Here is a 15,382-nt window from a genome sequence, read left to right as displayed (position 1 = left end):
GACCCATCTGAAGAGGAGGAGAGCCCGCTTGTAAAGCCTACCAATTAAAATATTACAATTCTCAATTTGGGAGGGGTGGAGAGGGCAGGTGGCAGGAAAATAAACCTTTGTTATTGGAACCAATATATAAAGTAGGGAAATCATAATTTCAACTGTATTCAAAGAATCTGAAGGACAAAAAATATTCTGCAACCAAGTACATTATATCCATATTCATTATAAATTATATCAATTATGCAACATTAGTCATTACAATTTCAATTAAAATAGGAAGGGAGGGAGGGAGGGAGGGAGAGAGGGAGGGAAAGACTAACTTTGATGCTCTGACCTAAAGGAATTCTTATAATTATTTAAATTCCCACTACTATTTTAAGGATATAATCACCTTCTACAGCTCTCTAGGTAAAAATGCAAACATTTCTAATAAAGCACTGTATCAAATTCTTTAACACATTCTTAAAAGGCCTCATTAATAACACATTGAACAGCTAGCTGCTACATATATGTTTTTCCTTTCATTTGCAAAATTCTTCATTGCCACCACCTTCCCCAATTTAACACGTTGAGTTTGTGTTCTCACAAGGATTCCATCATGTGTATTTGCCAACTATACCCTAAAAACTCAGCACATTACTAAGCACTACCTACCCCACTACACTGCTGTGAATACAAATCAACTATGGGTTACCCAGAGAATTTCTGAGTTACATATTCTTTTTTTCTCATCACTTTTGAAAAGCAGCACTACATACACATAATTTTGCAAATCAATATGCTAGTTATTCTACAAACATAGTTCCTAAAGCTAATTTGTCTTCAGACACCCTGATAACCACACACTTAATAAAGCACAAGTTTGAATATACCTTTAATATAACAAAAAGTGATATTCCATTTATAAAATATCAGACTTCTTAAACACTGAAGTATAATCTAAAAGGTAGATAGAAAGGATTTCACTAACCATCACGACAATCCTATGAGGCAGATACTGTTATTATCCCCATTTTACAAATGAGGAAATTTGTACCAGCTGAAAACATGTATATTGACAGCTGTTGATTCATTCACTAGAGACTTTAAATTAATGGTAAGAATTTACTGGATTTTCAGTTACCTTAAACCTTTGGAACTTAACCATTGCTCTTATCTAAATGTAAATCCATAACACAAAATGATATTTTGTTACTTTTTAAAAACATTTTATTTATTCATTTTTAGAGAAGAGAAAGGAGAGAGAAAAAGGGGAAAAAATCAACATGTGCCCCAACTGGGGACCTGGCTGGCAACCCAGGCACGTGCCTTGACTGGGAATCGACCTGGTGACCCCTTGATCCACAAGCCAGCACTCAAGCCACAGAGCCACACCAGCCTACGTGATACTTTGTTACTTTTTGAATGAGTGGACCTTCCATTCCCAATGGTATCAGTGACTAGATACCTTGAACAACTCTTCTGCTAAAATCAAATAAAAATGGTGAAATATTTCCAAAAATTTTTAATGTATTGCTGAACTTACAGGAAATTAAGGAACCCTCAGAAACTAAAAAGGAACCAAAGCAGGGATCCAAACATGAAAGCAAGCACACATGCATGCATTCACCCTAAAGGTGATCAACCCCAAATGACCTTGAGTTTGCATTGTGATAGCTGCCCAACGTACAGAAGACTGTAGATAGAGCAGGGCCCTCCTAAGGTGGGGCTCTAACAAGACATTTCTCCACACAAAGCTGGGATCTTCAGTAGAAGAGTGAATGAACTATTTTTAAAAAGTGGTGAAATCATTACTCAAAAATTATTTCATTCTCTAATATTCGGTGACAAGAACCTTAACCAACTTGCTTTGCTATAAGGGTATGTGACACATATTGTGTACTCTTTTATGATGTCTGAAAAATTTTCCTGATACAGTTCATAAGTGGACAAGTAGGTGTACAAATGAAGGTGATGAAAAAAAATTCAGTCTTAATCATTCTATTTGGCATTTATAAATCTAAAATGAGAATTACTTATAATTATAAAGCAAAGAACATGGCCAATTTCTCTCCATCACTCTGGTACCATCAATGTTTTCTTTTCCAAAGTACTGTTTTGATGACTCTAAACCAAGGGGAAAATATCAGAAGAGTAAGAAAGAAGCAGCCCTGGCTGGCGTCACTCAGTGGATTGAGCACTGCCCTGAGAACCAAAGGGTCGCCAGTTCAATTCCTAGTCAGGGCACATGCTTGGGTTGCAGGACAGGTCCCCAGTAGGGGGCATGTAAGAGGCAACCACATATTGATGTTTCTCTCTCTCTCTTTCTCCTTCCCTTCCACTGTCTAAAACTAAATAAGTAAAATATTTTTTTTTAAAAAAGAAAGAATCAGCCCTGGCTGGTGTAGCTCAGTGGATTGAGCGCAGGCTCGCGAACCAAAAAAAAAAAGAATCAGTATTCATTCTGACAGTGGAAGTGCAACGAGTAGAAGTAATGAGGATTACTATGAGGATTTTAAGAAATCTGGGATCAGTTTACAAACCATAGGAAGAATGCAAAGAGACATGCAACCACACTGTAGACATGTGCTGCCCACTATGGTTGCCAGTCTCCATATGTGGCCACTTAAATTAAGTTAAATTAAAAATCTAGGAGACTTCTGACCAAGATGGAGGCATAGGTAGACACACTGTGCCTCCTCACACAACCAAAAGAAGGACAACAACAAATTTAAAAACAAAAAACAACCAGAACTGACAGAAAATAGAAATGAATGGAAGTCCAACAACCAAAGAGTTAAAGAAGATACATTCATCCAGACTGGTAGGAGGGAACTCACGGCAAGGCAGTGGCTGGAGGACAGGGGCAGGTGAGGCAGCAGCTGGCAGATGGGGCAGTCCCACATTTGCCTACAGATAAACCAGGAGGAACAACTAGGGAGCAAGAAAGACCCTGCAACCCAGGGTTCCAGTACCGGGAAATGAAGCCTCAAAGCCGCTGACTGAAAACACCTGTGGGGGTTGAGGCAGCAGGAGGAAAAACTCCCAGCCTCACAGGAGAGTTCACTGGAAAGACCCATAGGGTCCTAGAATGTACACAAACCCACCTACCTGGTAATCAGCACCAAAAGGGCCCGATTTGCTCATGGGTAGGGGGAAGAGACTGAAAACTGGCAGAGGGTGGAGCAAGCAGCACTGTTCCCTCTCGAACCCCTCCACTACACACAGTGTCACAACAACATGGGTTGCCCCACCCTAGTGAACACCTAAGGCTTCAACCCTTAATATGTAACAAGTGTGCTAAAAAAGGGCCAAAATGAAAGATCAGATCAAATCTCCACAAAAAATACAACTAAGCAACAAAGAGATAGCCAACCTATCAGATGGATAGTTCAAAACACTGGTAATCAGGATGCTCACAGAATTGGTAAAATATGGTCACAAATTAGATGAAAAAATGAAGGCTATGCTAAGTGAAATAAAGGAAAATGTACAGGAAACCAACAGTGAAGGGAAGGAAACTGGGACTCAAATCAACAATTTGGAGCTGAAGGAAGAAATAAACATTCACCACAACAGAATAAAGAAATCAGAATTCAAAAATAAATGAGGAGAGTTTTAGGAACCTCCAGGACATCTTTAAACATTCCAACGCCCAAATCACAGGAGTGCAAGAAGGAGAAGAGGAAGAGTAAGAAACTGAAAACCTATTTGAATAATGAAGAACTGCCCTAATCTGGCAAAGGAAATAGAAGTCCAGGAAGCTCAGAGAGTCCCAGAGAAGTTGGACCCAAGGAAGCACACACCAAGGCACATCGTAATTACACTACCCAAGATTAAAATGAAGGAGAGAATCTTAAAAACAGCAAGAGACAAGGAGAGAGTTACCCCAAAAAAGTTCCCATAAGACTAACAGCTGATTTCTCAAAAGAAATCTTACAGGCAAGAAAGGGCTGGAAAGAAGTGTTCAAAGTCATGAAAGGCAAGGACCTACATCCAAGATTACTCTATCAGACAAAGCTATCATTTAGAATGGAAGGGCAGATACAGTGCTTCCCAGGTAAAGTGAAGTTAGAGGAGTTCATCATCACCAAGCCCTTACTGTATAAAATGTTAAAGGGACTTATCTAAGAAAAAGATAAAAAATATGAACAATAAAATGACAGCAAACTCACAATCATTAACCACCACACCGAAAACAAAAACAAAATCTAAGCAAACAATAGAACAAGAACAGAACTACAGAAATAGAGATCACATGGAGGGTTAACAACGGGGGAGTGGGAGGGGGAGAGAGGGGGAAAAAGTACAGAGAATAAGTCGTCTAAATGGCAGGTAGAAGATGGACAGGGGGAAATTAAGAATAGTATAGAAAATATAGACTTCCGGCCAAGATGGAGGCATAGGTGGAAACACAGTGCCTCCTCGCACAACCAAGTTTAAAAACAACAAAGTTTTAGTAACAAAAACATAACCACAGAAAACTAAACTATACAGAAGCCCAACAACAACGAACTGTTCAGCTAGACCGGTAAGAGGGGCAGAGCCAGTGACTGGCGGAGCAGGGTTGCGTAGGAAAACTTGGCCAGACCGACCCAGGTGCACAGGCAGCAGTTGGCAGATCCCAGGCATGGGGTTGCGATAGGCAGACCCAGTGAGGGCGCAAGGCCGCAGGCTGACCGCAGTCATACATTCACGCGCAGATAAACCAGGCAAAGGAGTGAGCAGTGAGATAGACTGCACAGGCCCCAGCACGAAGCAGAGGGGACCGCCATTACCCCTCTTTGACCCCGCCCCCACATACAGCATCATAACCCAGAGACTGAGTGGCCCCGCCCTGGGGAACACCTAAGGCTCTGCCCCTTATACATAACAGGCGCGAACAGACCAAAACACTACGGCTCAAGAAGAACCCAAAGCCCCAGAGCCCATAACTTTAAGCGACCAAGAAATAGCCAACCTATCAGATGCACAGTTCAAAACACTGGTCATCAGGATGCTCACAGAACTTGCTGATTTTAGTCACAAATTAGAGGAACAAATGAAAGCTAAACTAATTGAAATGAAGGGAAATGCACAGGAAAACAATAGTGATGGAAAGGAAACTGGGACTCAAATCAAGGGAGTGGACCAGAAGGAAAAAAAATGACCAAACAGAAAAGAATGAAGAAACAAGAATTCAAAAAAATGAGGAGCGGCTTAGGAACCTCCAGGACATCTTTAAATGTTCCAACATCCGAATTATACAGAAGGGGGAAAGAAACAGCCATGAGTGGAAAACTTATTTGAACAAATAATAAAGGAGAACTTTCCCAATCTGGCAAAGGAAACAGACTTCCAGGAAATCAGGAAGCTCAAAGTCCCAAAGAAGTTGGACCCAAGAAGGAACACACCAAGGCACATCAGAATTACATTAGCCAAGATGAAAATGAAGGAGAGAATTCTAGAAGCAGCAAGAGATAAAGGGACAGTCACCTACAAAGGAGTACCCATCAGACTGTCAGCTGATTTCTCAAAAGAGACCTTACAGACAAGAAGGGTTTGGAAAGAAGTATTCCAAGTCATGAAAGACCTATGACCAAGATTGCTCTATCCAGCAAAGCTTTCATTTAGAATGGAAGGACAGATAAAGTGCTTCTCAGATAAGGTCAAGTTCAAGGAGTTCATCATCACCAAGCCCTTATTCTATGAAATGTTAAAGGGACTTATGTAAGAAAAAGAAGATGAAAAATATGAACAGTGAAAGGACAGCAAACTCAGTTATTAACAACCACACCTAAAACAAAAGCAAACTAAGAGGACAGCTAGATCGGGAGTGGAACCATAGAAATGAAGATCACATGGAGGGTTAGCAACAGAGGAGTGGGAGGAGGAGAAAGGGGGAGAAGGTACAGAAAATAGCATAGAGAGTAGGCAGAAAATAGACAGGGAGGGAGGGCAAGAATAGTATGGGAAATACAGAATCTAAAGAACTTGAGACACTTGGACATAAACTGAAGGGGAGGAATGGTGGGGGAGGGGTGTGCAGGGTGTAGGAAAATGAAGGGGGAAATAGAACAACTGTAATGGCATAATCAATAAAATATATTTAAAAAAACGTAGAAGCCAAGAACTTATATACGTGACCCATGGACATGAACTACAGGCGGAGAATGCGGGTGGGAGGTGGTATGCAGGGCAGAGGGGAATAAAGGGGGGAAATAGGACAACTGTAATAGCATAATCAATAAAATATATTTCTAAAAAAATTAGCTCCTCCACTGCACTATCCACATTTCAAGTGCTCAAAAGCCACACGTGGCTAATGGCTACCATATGGGAAAAAGTGTAGGCATAGAACATTTTCCCTCAACGCAGAAAGCACTGCTGGCAAGAGATTTTAACTAATATTTACAAACTACTTACAACAAGGCCCCCTTGATTTATGTGCTTTGACACAATGTTATTTGATACATTAAAGTACAAAATAACTGTTAACACTTACAAAACACTCACTATGTGCCAGGCACTACACTGAACACTTTCCTTCCAATGTAAATGAAATCATTTAATATTTACATTAGCTCCCTGCAGTAAATACCATTATTACCCTCTTTTAGAGATGAAAAAATAGACACAAAGACATTAAAGGACTGACTAAATGTCATACAGCCTAGTTCCAGGAAGAGTCAAGAAGAATCCAAACAGTCTGGCTCCAGACCTCAACGTTACACTGCCTTTCAATTCCTAAATTTTAATAATTCCCATGAGTGCTTACTAATATAGCAACAGGGCGATTTTTCTACTCTCAACTGATTAGGTCAACATCATACAACTACTCCTTTCTAATTTGTTCTCTAATCCCTGCCACAAAACCACAAAATAAAGACAGGCCAGTTTTCTAAAACTATTCATTTTATTCAAAAATTAGGGTCCCACAATTTTACATTAAAACATTGATGTATTATGGATTAGAATAAAATTTTTTAAGATAAAATTTGAGAAAGTCTGAACTTACGCAAGCTGTCCTGGTGTACTCCCCAGCTTAACCCAGACACATATTCATTCTCCTTTACCATAATAGTCACTTTGACATTAAATAATGTTTTGAGAATATTAATATATCCCCTTCTATCTAGCTTTGTTCAGAATCTCATCATCTTTAGCAACTTCAGCAAACTCCTAACTCGTCTTAACTCACATCTTGTTTCCCTCTGATGAGATTTCACAGTTCCACAAGGGACACCACTGGGTGGATTCAAGGTAATCATTGTGGCAAGTGAGGCCCCAGGGTAACTCGGCCCCTGCCTATTTCCTGAGGCTCACCTCACACTACTTCCTTCCTCATTTATTCATTAATGTCTTCATTCTGCAAATATTACTGAGGGACTACTATCTGTAAACAAGGTCCCTAAACTAATACATATTAGGGTCTAGCAAGGGATGCCACGTCATTAATTAACAGCACCAAGTAAATGTAAGATTTTGAATGTGGTAGGTATCGATGAATCACACAATTATCTCAGTACAGGCAGGTACGTTTCAGCTTTCAGGGAAGCTAGGGAAGGCTTTCCAGAAAAAGTAACTACGCAGAGACCTGGAGAATTATGTGACATGAAGAAGAGCATTCTAGACTGAGGGAACAGTACATGAAAGAAGGGCAGGACAAAGGACTGAAAGAGAGCTGTGTGGCTATTGCAGAGAAAAGGCGGTGGGCCAAGGTTTCTAAGGAACTAGAGAGATAAAAACTTACCCAAAGCCTCACAAACAGCAGTCAGTAACAAACCTCAATTCAAACCTGGGTAATCTGTGTCTGACCCCACCACAACACTGTATACCTCCCCTATAGCACTCTGTTCATATGTGTCAGTCCACAAATCACTATCAAATGCCCACTATGTGCCAGGCAATATGTTACATGGTTTAGATACAACAATGTTTCAAGTATAAGCAAAACCAAACTGAATCCCTGTCTGTATGGAGCTTACAATCCATGAGGAGTCAATAACAGAATCCCACACACAGCATAAAATTACAGGTGTAATAATACATGTTACTGAAGCAAATGGCACTAAGAAAAATAATTTAAGTTAGTTCAGCATTGTCAGGCTTTTTGACAAATTAAACTACTGCACTGAGATCTGAGGAATTAAATGTTAACTATGCAAAACGGAGCAGGGTGTTCCACAGGGGTACATTCATGTAAAGTTCCTGAAAGAGGAGATCAACTGGGATGGACTGGAGTGTGACCTGTGCAATGGCATAAGCCCCAGCTCTTAAAAGGGCCATCCTGAAATTCTAAATTATTTTTACCGTTAAACTTGTGACTTGTTACGTGAAGCCCAAACGGACTGTGTGGGAGCTTTGAAGACAGGCTGGTGACCAAGCACCAACCTGCGCAGGCCTCCAGGTAATCTGAGGCACAGAAGCCCCCAGGGGACCTTGGGTAGGGGCTGGGCCTACAGTGGGAACCACTAGCCTGTCCATCCCCAGAGTCTGTCCCAGAGTGTTACCTCTCCAGCCTAAGCACTGCAACAGGAACTCAGGTGGTAAACTTTGATAGTAAATTACATAACAGTAAGTACACATGGCAATGCTATCAGGGACTTATTAGAATTCTTCAAAAAGTTACAATCTCTGGTTCTCAAAATGCTACAGCACAGGTGGCAAACACAAGGCCCGCAGGGCTGAATCTGGCCCTCTACCTGTTATAAGGCCAAGCACCTTGTTTCTACCTGGCAGCAGTGCCAAGCTCTCACTTACCTGTTCAGGAGTAGTTACACTCACACAGTCCTAAAATTACATTCAGCCCTTTGAAGGCAACCTCGAGGCTGATGTGGCCCCCAGTGAAAATGAGTTTGACACCCCTGTGATACAGCAAAGCAAAAATTTACAGGCTTAGAAATAGAAATTAAATTTAAAGATCACTGCAAAACTAAAAATGGAACTGCCTTTTGACCTGGCAATTCCACTGCTGGAATTATATCCTAACAACCCTGAAACACCAATCCAAAAGAACCTATGCACCCCAATGTTCATAACAGCACAATTTACAATAGTGAAGTGCTGGAAGCAACCCAAGTGCCCATCAGTAAATGACTGGATAAAAAAAATCTACGGTACATTTACACAATAAAATTCTACACAGGGGAGGGGAGGGGAAGAGGAGGGGAGGGAAAGGGGAGAGGGAAGGGAAGGGAAAAGAAAAAAGCAAAAAGAGCTCCTACCCTTTGCGACAGTATGGATGGAACTGGAAAGCACTATGCTAAGTGAAATAAGCCAGGAGGTGAAAGACAAATACCATATGATCTCATCTTTAACAGGAATCTAATCAACAAAACAAACAAGCAAGCAAAGTATAGCCAAAGACACTGAAATTGACAACAGGCTGAGAGTTATCAGAGGAGAGAGGGGAGGGGATAATGGAGGAAAAGGATGAAGGGTTTACAGGAACAATTATTTTAAAAAAGAAAAAAATTAATAAATATCATTGTATTCCACAGAAAAAGAATGTTATTTTATTATAAAGCTCTGAACAAACCATTTATTATTAATAAGAAAGACAACCTTACTTTTTTCTTATAATTGAAGATGCAATGCCAGGATGTAAACAGGCATTTCTAATGATTTACAAGCCATTAAGCTACTTCTGGTTTTTTGTGTTACCTACACTAGTAAGAATTGTCAGAGGAAACATTAAGATCTTCTACAAATATACATCTAATGTTACACTCAGACTTATAAAAATCTCATTATATGGTTAAATCGTTTTAGAAAACAAATGTTCAAGAATCAACAGTTCTAAATGTACTAAAATTTTTATCTGTAAACAATCAGAAATTTTTCCCAATGTTGTCCCAGCCTATAAACTATGACAGCTCTAGCCATGGCTGGTATGGCTCAGTGGATTGAGCGCGGGCTGTGAACCAAAGGATCTCGGTTCGATTCCCAGTCAGGGCACATGCCTGGGTTGCGGGCCACTTCTCAGTGGGGGATGCATGAGAGGCAACCATACATTGATATTTCTCTCCCTCTTTCCTTCCCTTCCCCTCTGAAGATAAGTAAATAAAATCTGTTTAAGAAATAATAAAATATGACAGCTCTAGTAATAGTTGCACCAGCAGAAAGACTCTACTCAGTTATAAAAAATTATTCACTATCTTGCATTTGCCAAGAGCAACTGATATCACTTTCAATTATACTGACAGAAAGTGAACTTGCTAAAAGTAAAATTTTCACAACCTAATATATTTGTAGAAAAGCAGACAAAAATACTTTATAACCAATCAAGATATCACAGCCCTGGCCAGTGTGGCTCAGTTAATTGGAACATCAACCTATAAACTGAAAGGCTGCAGGTTCAACTCTCAGTCTGGACACACACCTGGGTTGTGCGATCTGTTCCCGGTTATGGCGCACATGAGGCAATTGATTGCTGTTTCTCTCTCACATCAATATTTCTCTCTCTTTGTACTCTACATCCTCCCCCACCTCTAAAATCAATAAGTACATCCTCAGAGAAGATACTACAGAGGTGTTATTCATTGTAATATATAAAGTTATAATAAAACATGACTTTTGCCAATTTATAAATTTGTTCTCAGAAAGCACTATTACCCCTATTATGTTCTAACGGGTTTTTCTTTTTTAAAGAGAAAGCTTTATACTTTAAAACTTTTAATGGCAACTTTTCCTTTTAAAAAATTTATTTTTAGAGAGAGGGGAAGGGAGAAAGAGAGGGGAAGAAACATCAACGTGTGGTTGCCTCTCACATGCCCCCCTACTGGGGACCTGGCCTGCAACCCAGGCATGTGCCCTGGCTGGGAATCAAACCAGCAACCTCGCAGTGCATGCTGGCACTCAATTCACTGAGCCACACCAGCCAGGGCTTTCCTGCTGTTTGAACCAAGGATTCCACAAATTCTGTGGCCAATCCTGGCTAGAAAACAAATACAGTGAGAGGCATACCTCAGGGTGGACTCAGGGAAGGCCAAAAACTGTGCTGAGCTCAGAGTCTACTGAGACAGCCATTAAAATGAGGGGATGGAATAAAGCATGGTCCAGTAAATCAGAACCTTTATAATTAAAATAGGAGTTCATAGTTCTAACAATTACCCCAAGATTGACTGTGCACACTCTAAACTTTGAAGGCCCCTACTCCAGAATATTCTTTTTTTGTCATTTTATAGTGGGCCTGATTTTTCCCGCAATTACAATAGATCTTGGCCTAAGAGTAAATCTATATCCCTTCTCCAGAATTATGTTTATCATTTTCCCTTTTTTTTCAATTTTTTTATTTAATTACTTTTCAAGTACAGTTTTCAGTCTATTACTCCCATCCCATCCCACCCCCCATCCTCCCCCCTCCCTCCCATTTCCACCCTTCTCAGTTGTTGTACATGTATCCTTTATATAGGTTCCTTAAGTTTATCATTTTCCTAATAGCTCTTTCTCAAAAGCCTTTTTTAGCCCTTATTTGTTAGCAAGGTTAAGCTCATAGCAGTGATGAAACGATCTGCAAAAAATGGGATAACTGACATAAAATGCAAAGCTACAAACCCAGTCTTCACTCAGCCCAGCCAAGAGAGTTTTTCGTTTTCTGAAGAGTTTATTTATTTATTTTTAGAGAGAGGGCAAGGGAGGTAGAGAGGGAGAGAAACATCAATGCATGAGGACCATTAATCGGTTGCTTCTCACATGCGCCCCATCAAATCCACAACCCAGGCATGAGGGCATTGGAGCAGGACCCTTAGCTCTGCGAGACAATGCCCAACCGAGCCTCACCAGTGAAAGCGCTTTTAGTTTTGAGATAAAAACTACTGAACATTCAAAAGTCAGCATATATTTTATAAACACATGAAACATTCAATTTTATCAAAATCTTACTATTTGCAATTCAATAATTTTTTATTTTGTAAAAAATTCAGTTTATATTAAAACTTAGAAATTGAGGACACTTGACACATGCAATCCTATTCCCTATGTAACTATTCTTACAAATTTAGTATATATCTTCCAATTCTGCTTCTATACACATACAAATACATACAGAGATTTTTATTTAGAAAACGAAAATATTCTGTTCTGCACTTTTCCCCTCACTTATTTTGAGCATCCGTCCACGTCTATTCGGAACTTTCCATTAAAACACACACACACACACACACAAAATTACCACATATTAGATCCACATTTCTTGAGAATTCCACAAAATTCCACTGTATAGAATACCACAGCTTATTCAAACAATTTCTCCCAACTAAACATTCATTCTGTTTCAGTTCTGTGCTACTGCAAGGTACAATATAGACAGGGTCAGAAGACATACAGATTTTTTTTTTATCCTCACCCAAGGACATTTTTTTCATTGCTTTTAGAGAGGAAGAAACATCCATGTGTGAAAAACATCAATTGGTTTCCTCCTGGCTGCAATGGGATAGGATCATACGCACTCAGGGTGGGATCAAACCTGCAACCTAGGTATGTGCCCTGACCAATAATCAAACCCACAACCTTTCAGTTATGAGATGATGCTCCAACCAACAGAGCCACATGGGCCAGGGCAACATATAAATTTTTAAGGCTTTGGTACTTCCTACCAAAAACTTGTAACTTTTGTATAACTTGGACTAGCATTCTCTGCTTCCCCACACTTACAGTTTGAAATAATCATTTTAATCATAGTTCTGGTTCTGAACTATTCTTTTCCAGCTTTCTATTCTCTTCCCATGACAGTGCTAAAATGTTTCAATTATTGCAGCTTTCAAATACATACATTTCAACAACTGGTACATCAAGTCAGTCCCTCAAATCTTTTATTTGCTTGTTTGTTTATCTCTGGAAAGATTAAAAGTATGCAAACTTCTATCTATTTGGCATATATGAGAGGTGATGAGGTAGAATGGAAAGAAATCCAGCTTTAGACCCAGGAAAATCTTGAGTTGTAGACCTAATTGTGCAGCTCAGTAATTATGTGATCCAGGCCATGTAAACTCTCAACTTTGTAAATCTGTTGCAAGGAGTACTAGTGTGTAAAGTATGAAACAAAATATCTGGCATGTAATATTCAGTCAATAAACAGCACTTATGACTATCACCCTCATAGGTGATAAAACTAGCTTTGCCAGGATAGAGCGAAAACACAAGCAAGAACAAATACCAACACTCAGGATGGTGATGAAGGACACTCATCTCTTACCAATGAGAGAAATAAAGCTGTAGTTTTGGGGTCCCATACTCCTTCTGGAGTCTAATGAAAATGGGGCTCCGAGAGAAACTTTCTCAGTATTTAACGAAATTCTTTATGCCAGGAACCTTAAGAACCTTGTATTAAGAGAAAGACTAGGTATTTTTTTCTGGACTTAACTGCAAGAATCTGAACACGTTATCTACCAAGTTTTGTGACAAAATTATTCACTTAACTTTGCCCAGAATGAAGCAATTAAATCCTGCTTTTTATTAGACTCCTCAATTTCATGAGAAGGTTGTATGTAAAAACAAATCTTGGTAAGTGAAACCACAAGCTGTGCTAGAATTAGTTCAAGTATTTTTAAATGTGGTTTTCAAACACATAACCTAAACACCGAACCAAAAGGAAAAAAAGTCCAAAAGGATAACAAACCTGGCTGCAGTCAATTCTTAAAAAGGCTGAATCAATTCAAGGAATTAAATGAGGTCCAAAATTCCACACAAACACACACAAAAAGATGACTTCCTTGTCTACGAACAAGGAAGTCACCATTTAAAAAACAAAACTGACCCAGCAAATATACACAAGTTTAACGAGTAAATGAATACAGTTTATCCCGACTTCCTCCAGCGAGGAATCCTTTAAACCCTTTATTCTCCACAAACTCCCTGGGTAAATAACACACTCATTTGTTTAACATGTCGTGCAGAATGAAGACAGGGGAACCAATGGGAGTACCAGACAAAGTTTGGCACCAAGATTCTTGGTCCCAAAGAGTCCGCTCCCTCCCACAGCCACCATTCCACGTGCTGGCGATGCGGTGGCCCCAAGGTGGCTGGAGGCCCGAAGACGCACTTGGGAACTGGAAACACCAGAGCTGCTAACAGCGCCAGGCTGGGCCGCTGGGCCGCTGGGCCTCCGGGCCTCCGGGCCTCCGGGTCGCCAGGCCTCCGGGCCTCCCTCCCTCCCTCCAGTCTCGCTCCCAAGATGCGCGCAGTGTCGTGGACCCCGCGGCCTGAGAAACTCTCATCCGGCAACCATACATCCCCAGGATAGATGGCCCCAAGACGCGGTCGGACAGCAGGACAGCATCATAAGACTCCCATGCCACGCCACCGCCTCCCTCGTGGGCCCCCAGGGGGCCTGGCGGGACCAGACAGGAGTGGAGGCTGTAGCGGGACCGTGCGCTCACCATCAGAACTTTGGCCGCATTCTCCAGCTGAGCGATCACTTCTGGGGGGCCCAGTGTCGCCGCCATCATGGTCTCTCTTCAATGACGCGCCATCCAATGCATTCTGGGAACGGCGCAGCTGCTCACCAATCGGCACACGCCCCTCCCCTGCTCGCCCCAGGTGGCTGGGGAGGGCGGAGTAGGGTGGGGGGGGGGGGTGGGACGGGCTGCCTAGCTCACGACACAGCGGGTTGGGGGCAGGGAAGCGTGGACAGTGTCAGAAATGGGATTGAGGAGCACCGGCGACGACGGCCACGCAAGCGTGCTGCTAGTCTCAGAGATCAGGTGCCTGGCCGCACTAACCCGCAGTTCTCTGTCAGTGACTCCCAGCCGCCATCACTGGCACCTGCACCAGCACCGCGGACGGCCACCATCTCCTGTGTGCCCCGGTACATGCTGCGTTCTGCATAAGAGAGCTTAGTGAGATCTGGATCCCGGGGCGCTCCCCCAGAACGTGCCTCCTGCATCCAGGCTTCCTTGCCTCGGCCTGCAACTCTGCACTCCGGGAGACCGTGCGTAAGGCGTGGTCCCGGTGCGTTTGCACCACAGGCTGCTGACACACTTGTGGGAAAACCCATCCTTCACTGTCCGTACCAGAGAAGCAGAAGCAGACCCGGGTTGACCGCCTGCTTCTCTTACCAAGTGAGAGCTCACAGCCTCCAGGCTTCCAGCTCTGTCGTGTTCACGGGATTCATCATGTAAATCCTGGGCCCATGTGGAGAGGCCGTTGGAGGCGCTACTAACGCACCGCACCGTGCACTCTTTCAGTCTGCTCCTCAGACTCAGCTGCTCTGACTGCTACAAATGGGTTTGGATAAGGGTGTATTTCGTTTGGAGTCCACATCCCTCTTCCTATAATGTCTACTTTGCTGCTGCTCTTGTTCCTGGGACCACACAGTGAGGAAAACACGAAGATAGGAAATATATAAAATGAGGTCACTTTAACCAAGCTGCTAAAATATTATTAACATTAGGAAGGTTGAAGCATGAGGAAAGACTCCATTCTTGTT

The 15,382-nt window shown here is 41.6% G+C and overlaps 1 protein-coding gene across 1 annotated transcript in view; it reads right to left on the bottom strand.

Moving 5' to 3' along the window:
- XPO4 (exportin 4) overlaps positions 1 to 15,035 on the bottom strand; it is a 106,676-nt gene extending 91,641 nt beyond the window's left edge. Inside the window, exon 1 of the mRNA XM_037037249.1 lies at positions 14,334 to 15,035. Coding sequence (XP_036893144.1) covers positions 14,334 to 14,402 — 69 coding nt within the window. The 5' untranslated portion in view covers positions 14,403 to 15,035. The remainder of the gene's footprint in view (positions 1 to 14,333) is intronic.
- Positions 15,036 to 15,382: the final 347 nt, after the last annotated feature.

This window comes from Sturnira hondurensis, unplaced genomic scaffold (assembly GCF_014824575.4).
Source record: "Sturnira hondurensis isolate 20B ecotype Veracruz unplaced genomic scaffold, ASM1482457v3 Scaffold0022910, whole genome shotgun sequence".
Classification (NCBI taxonomy): domain Eukaryota; kingdom Metazoa; phylum Chordata; class Mammalia; order Chiroptera; family Phyllostomidae; genus Sturnira; species Sturnira hondurensis.
The sequence above is the reverse complement of the archived record's forward strand: the minus strand, read 5'-3'. Positions and strand labels throughout refer to the sequence as shown.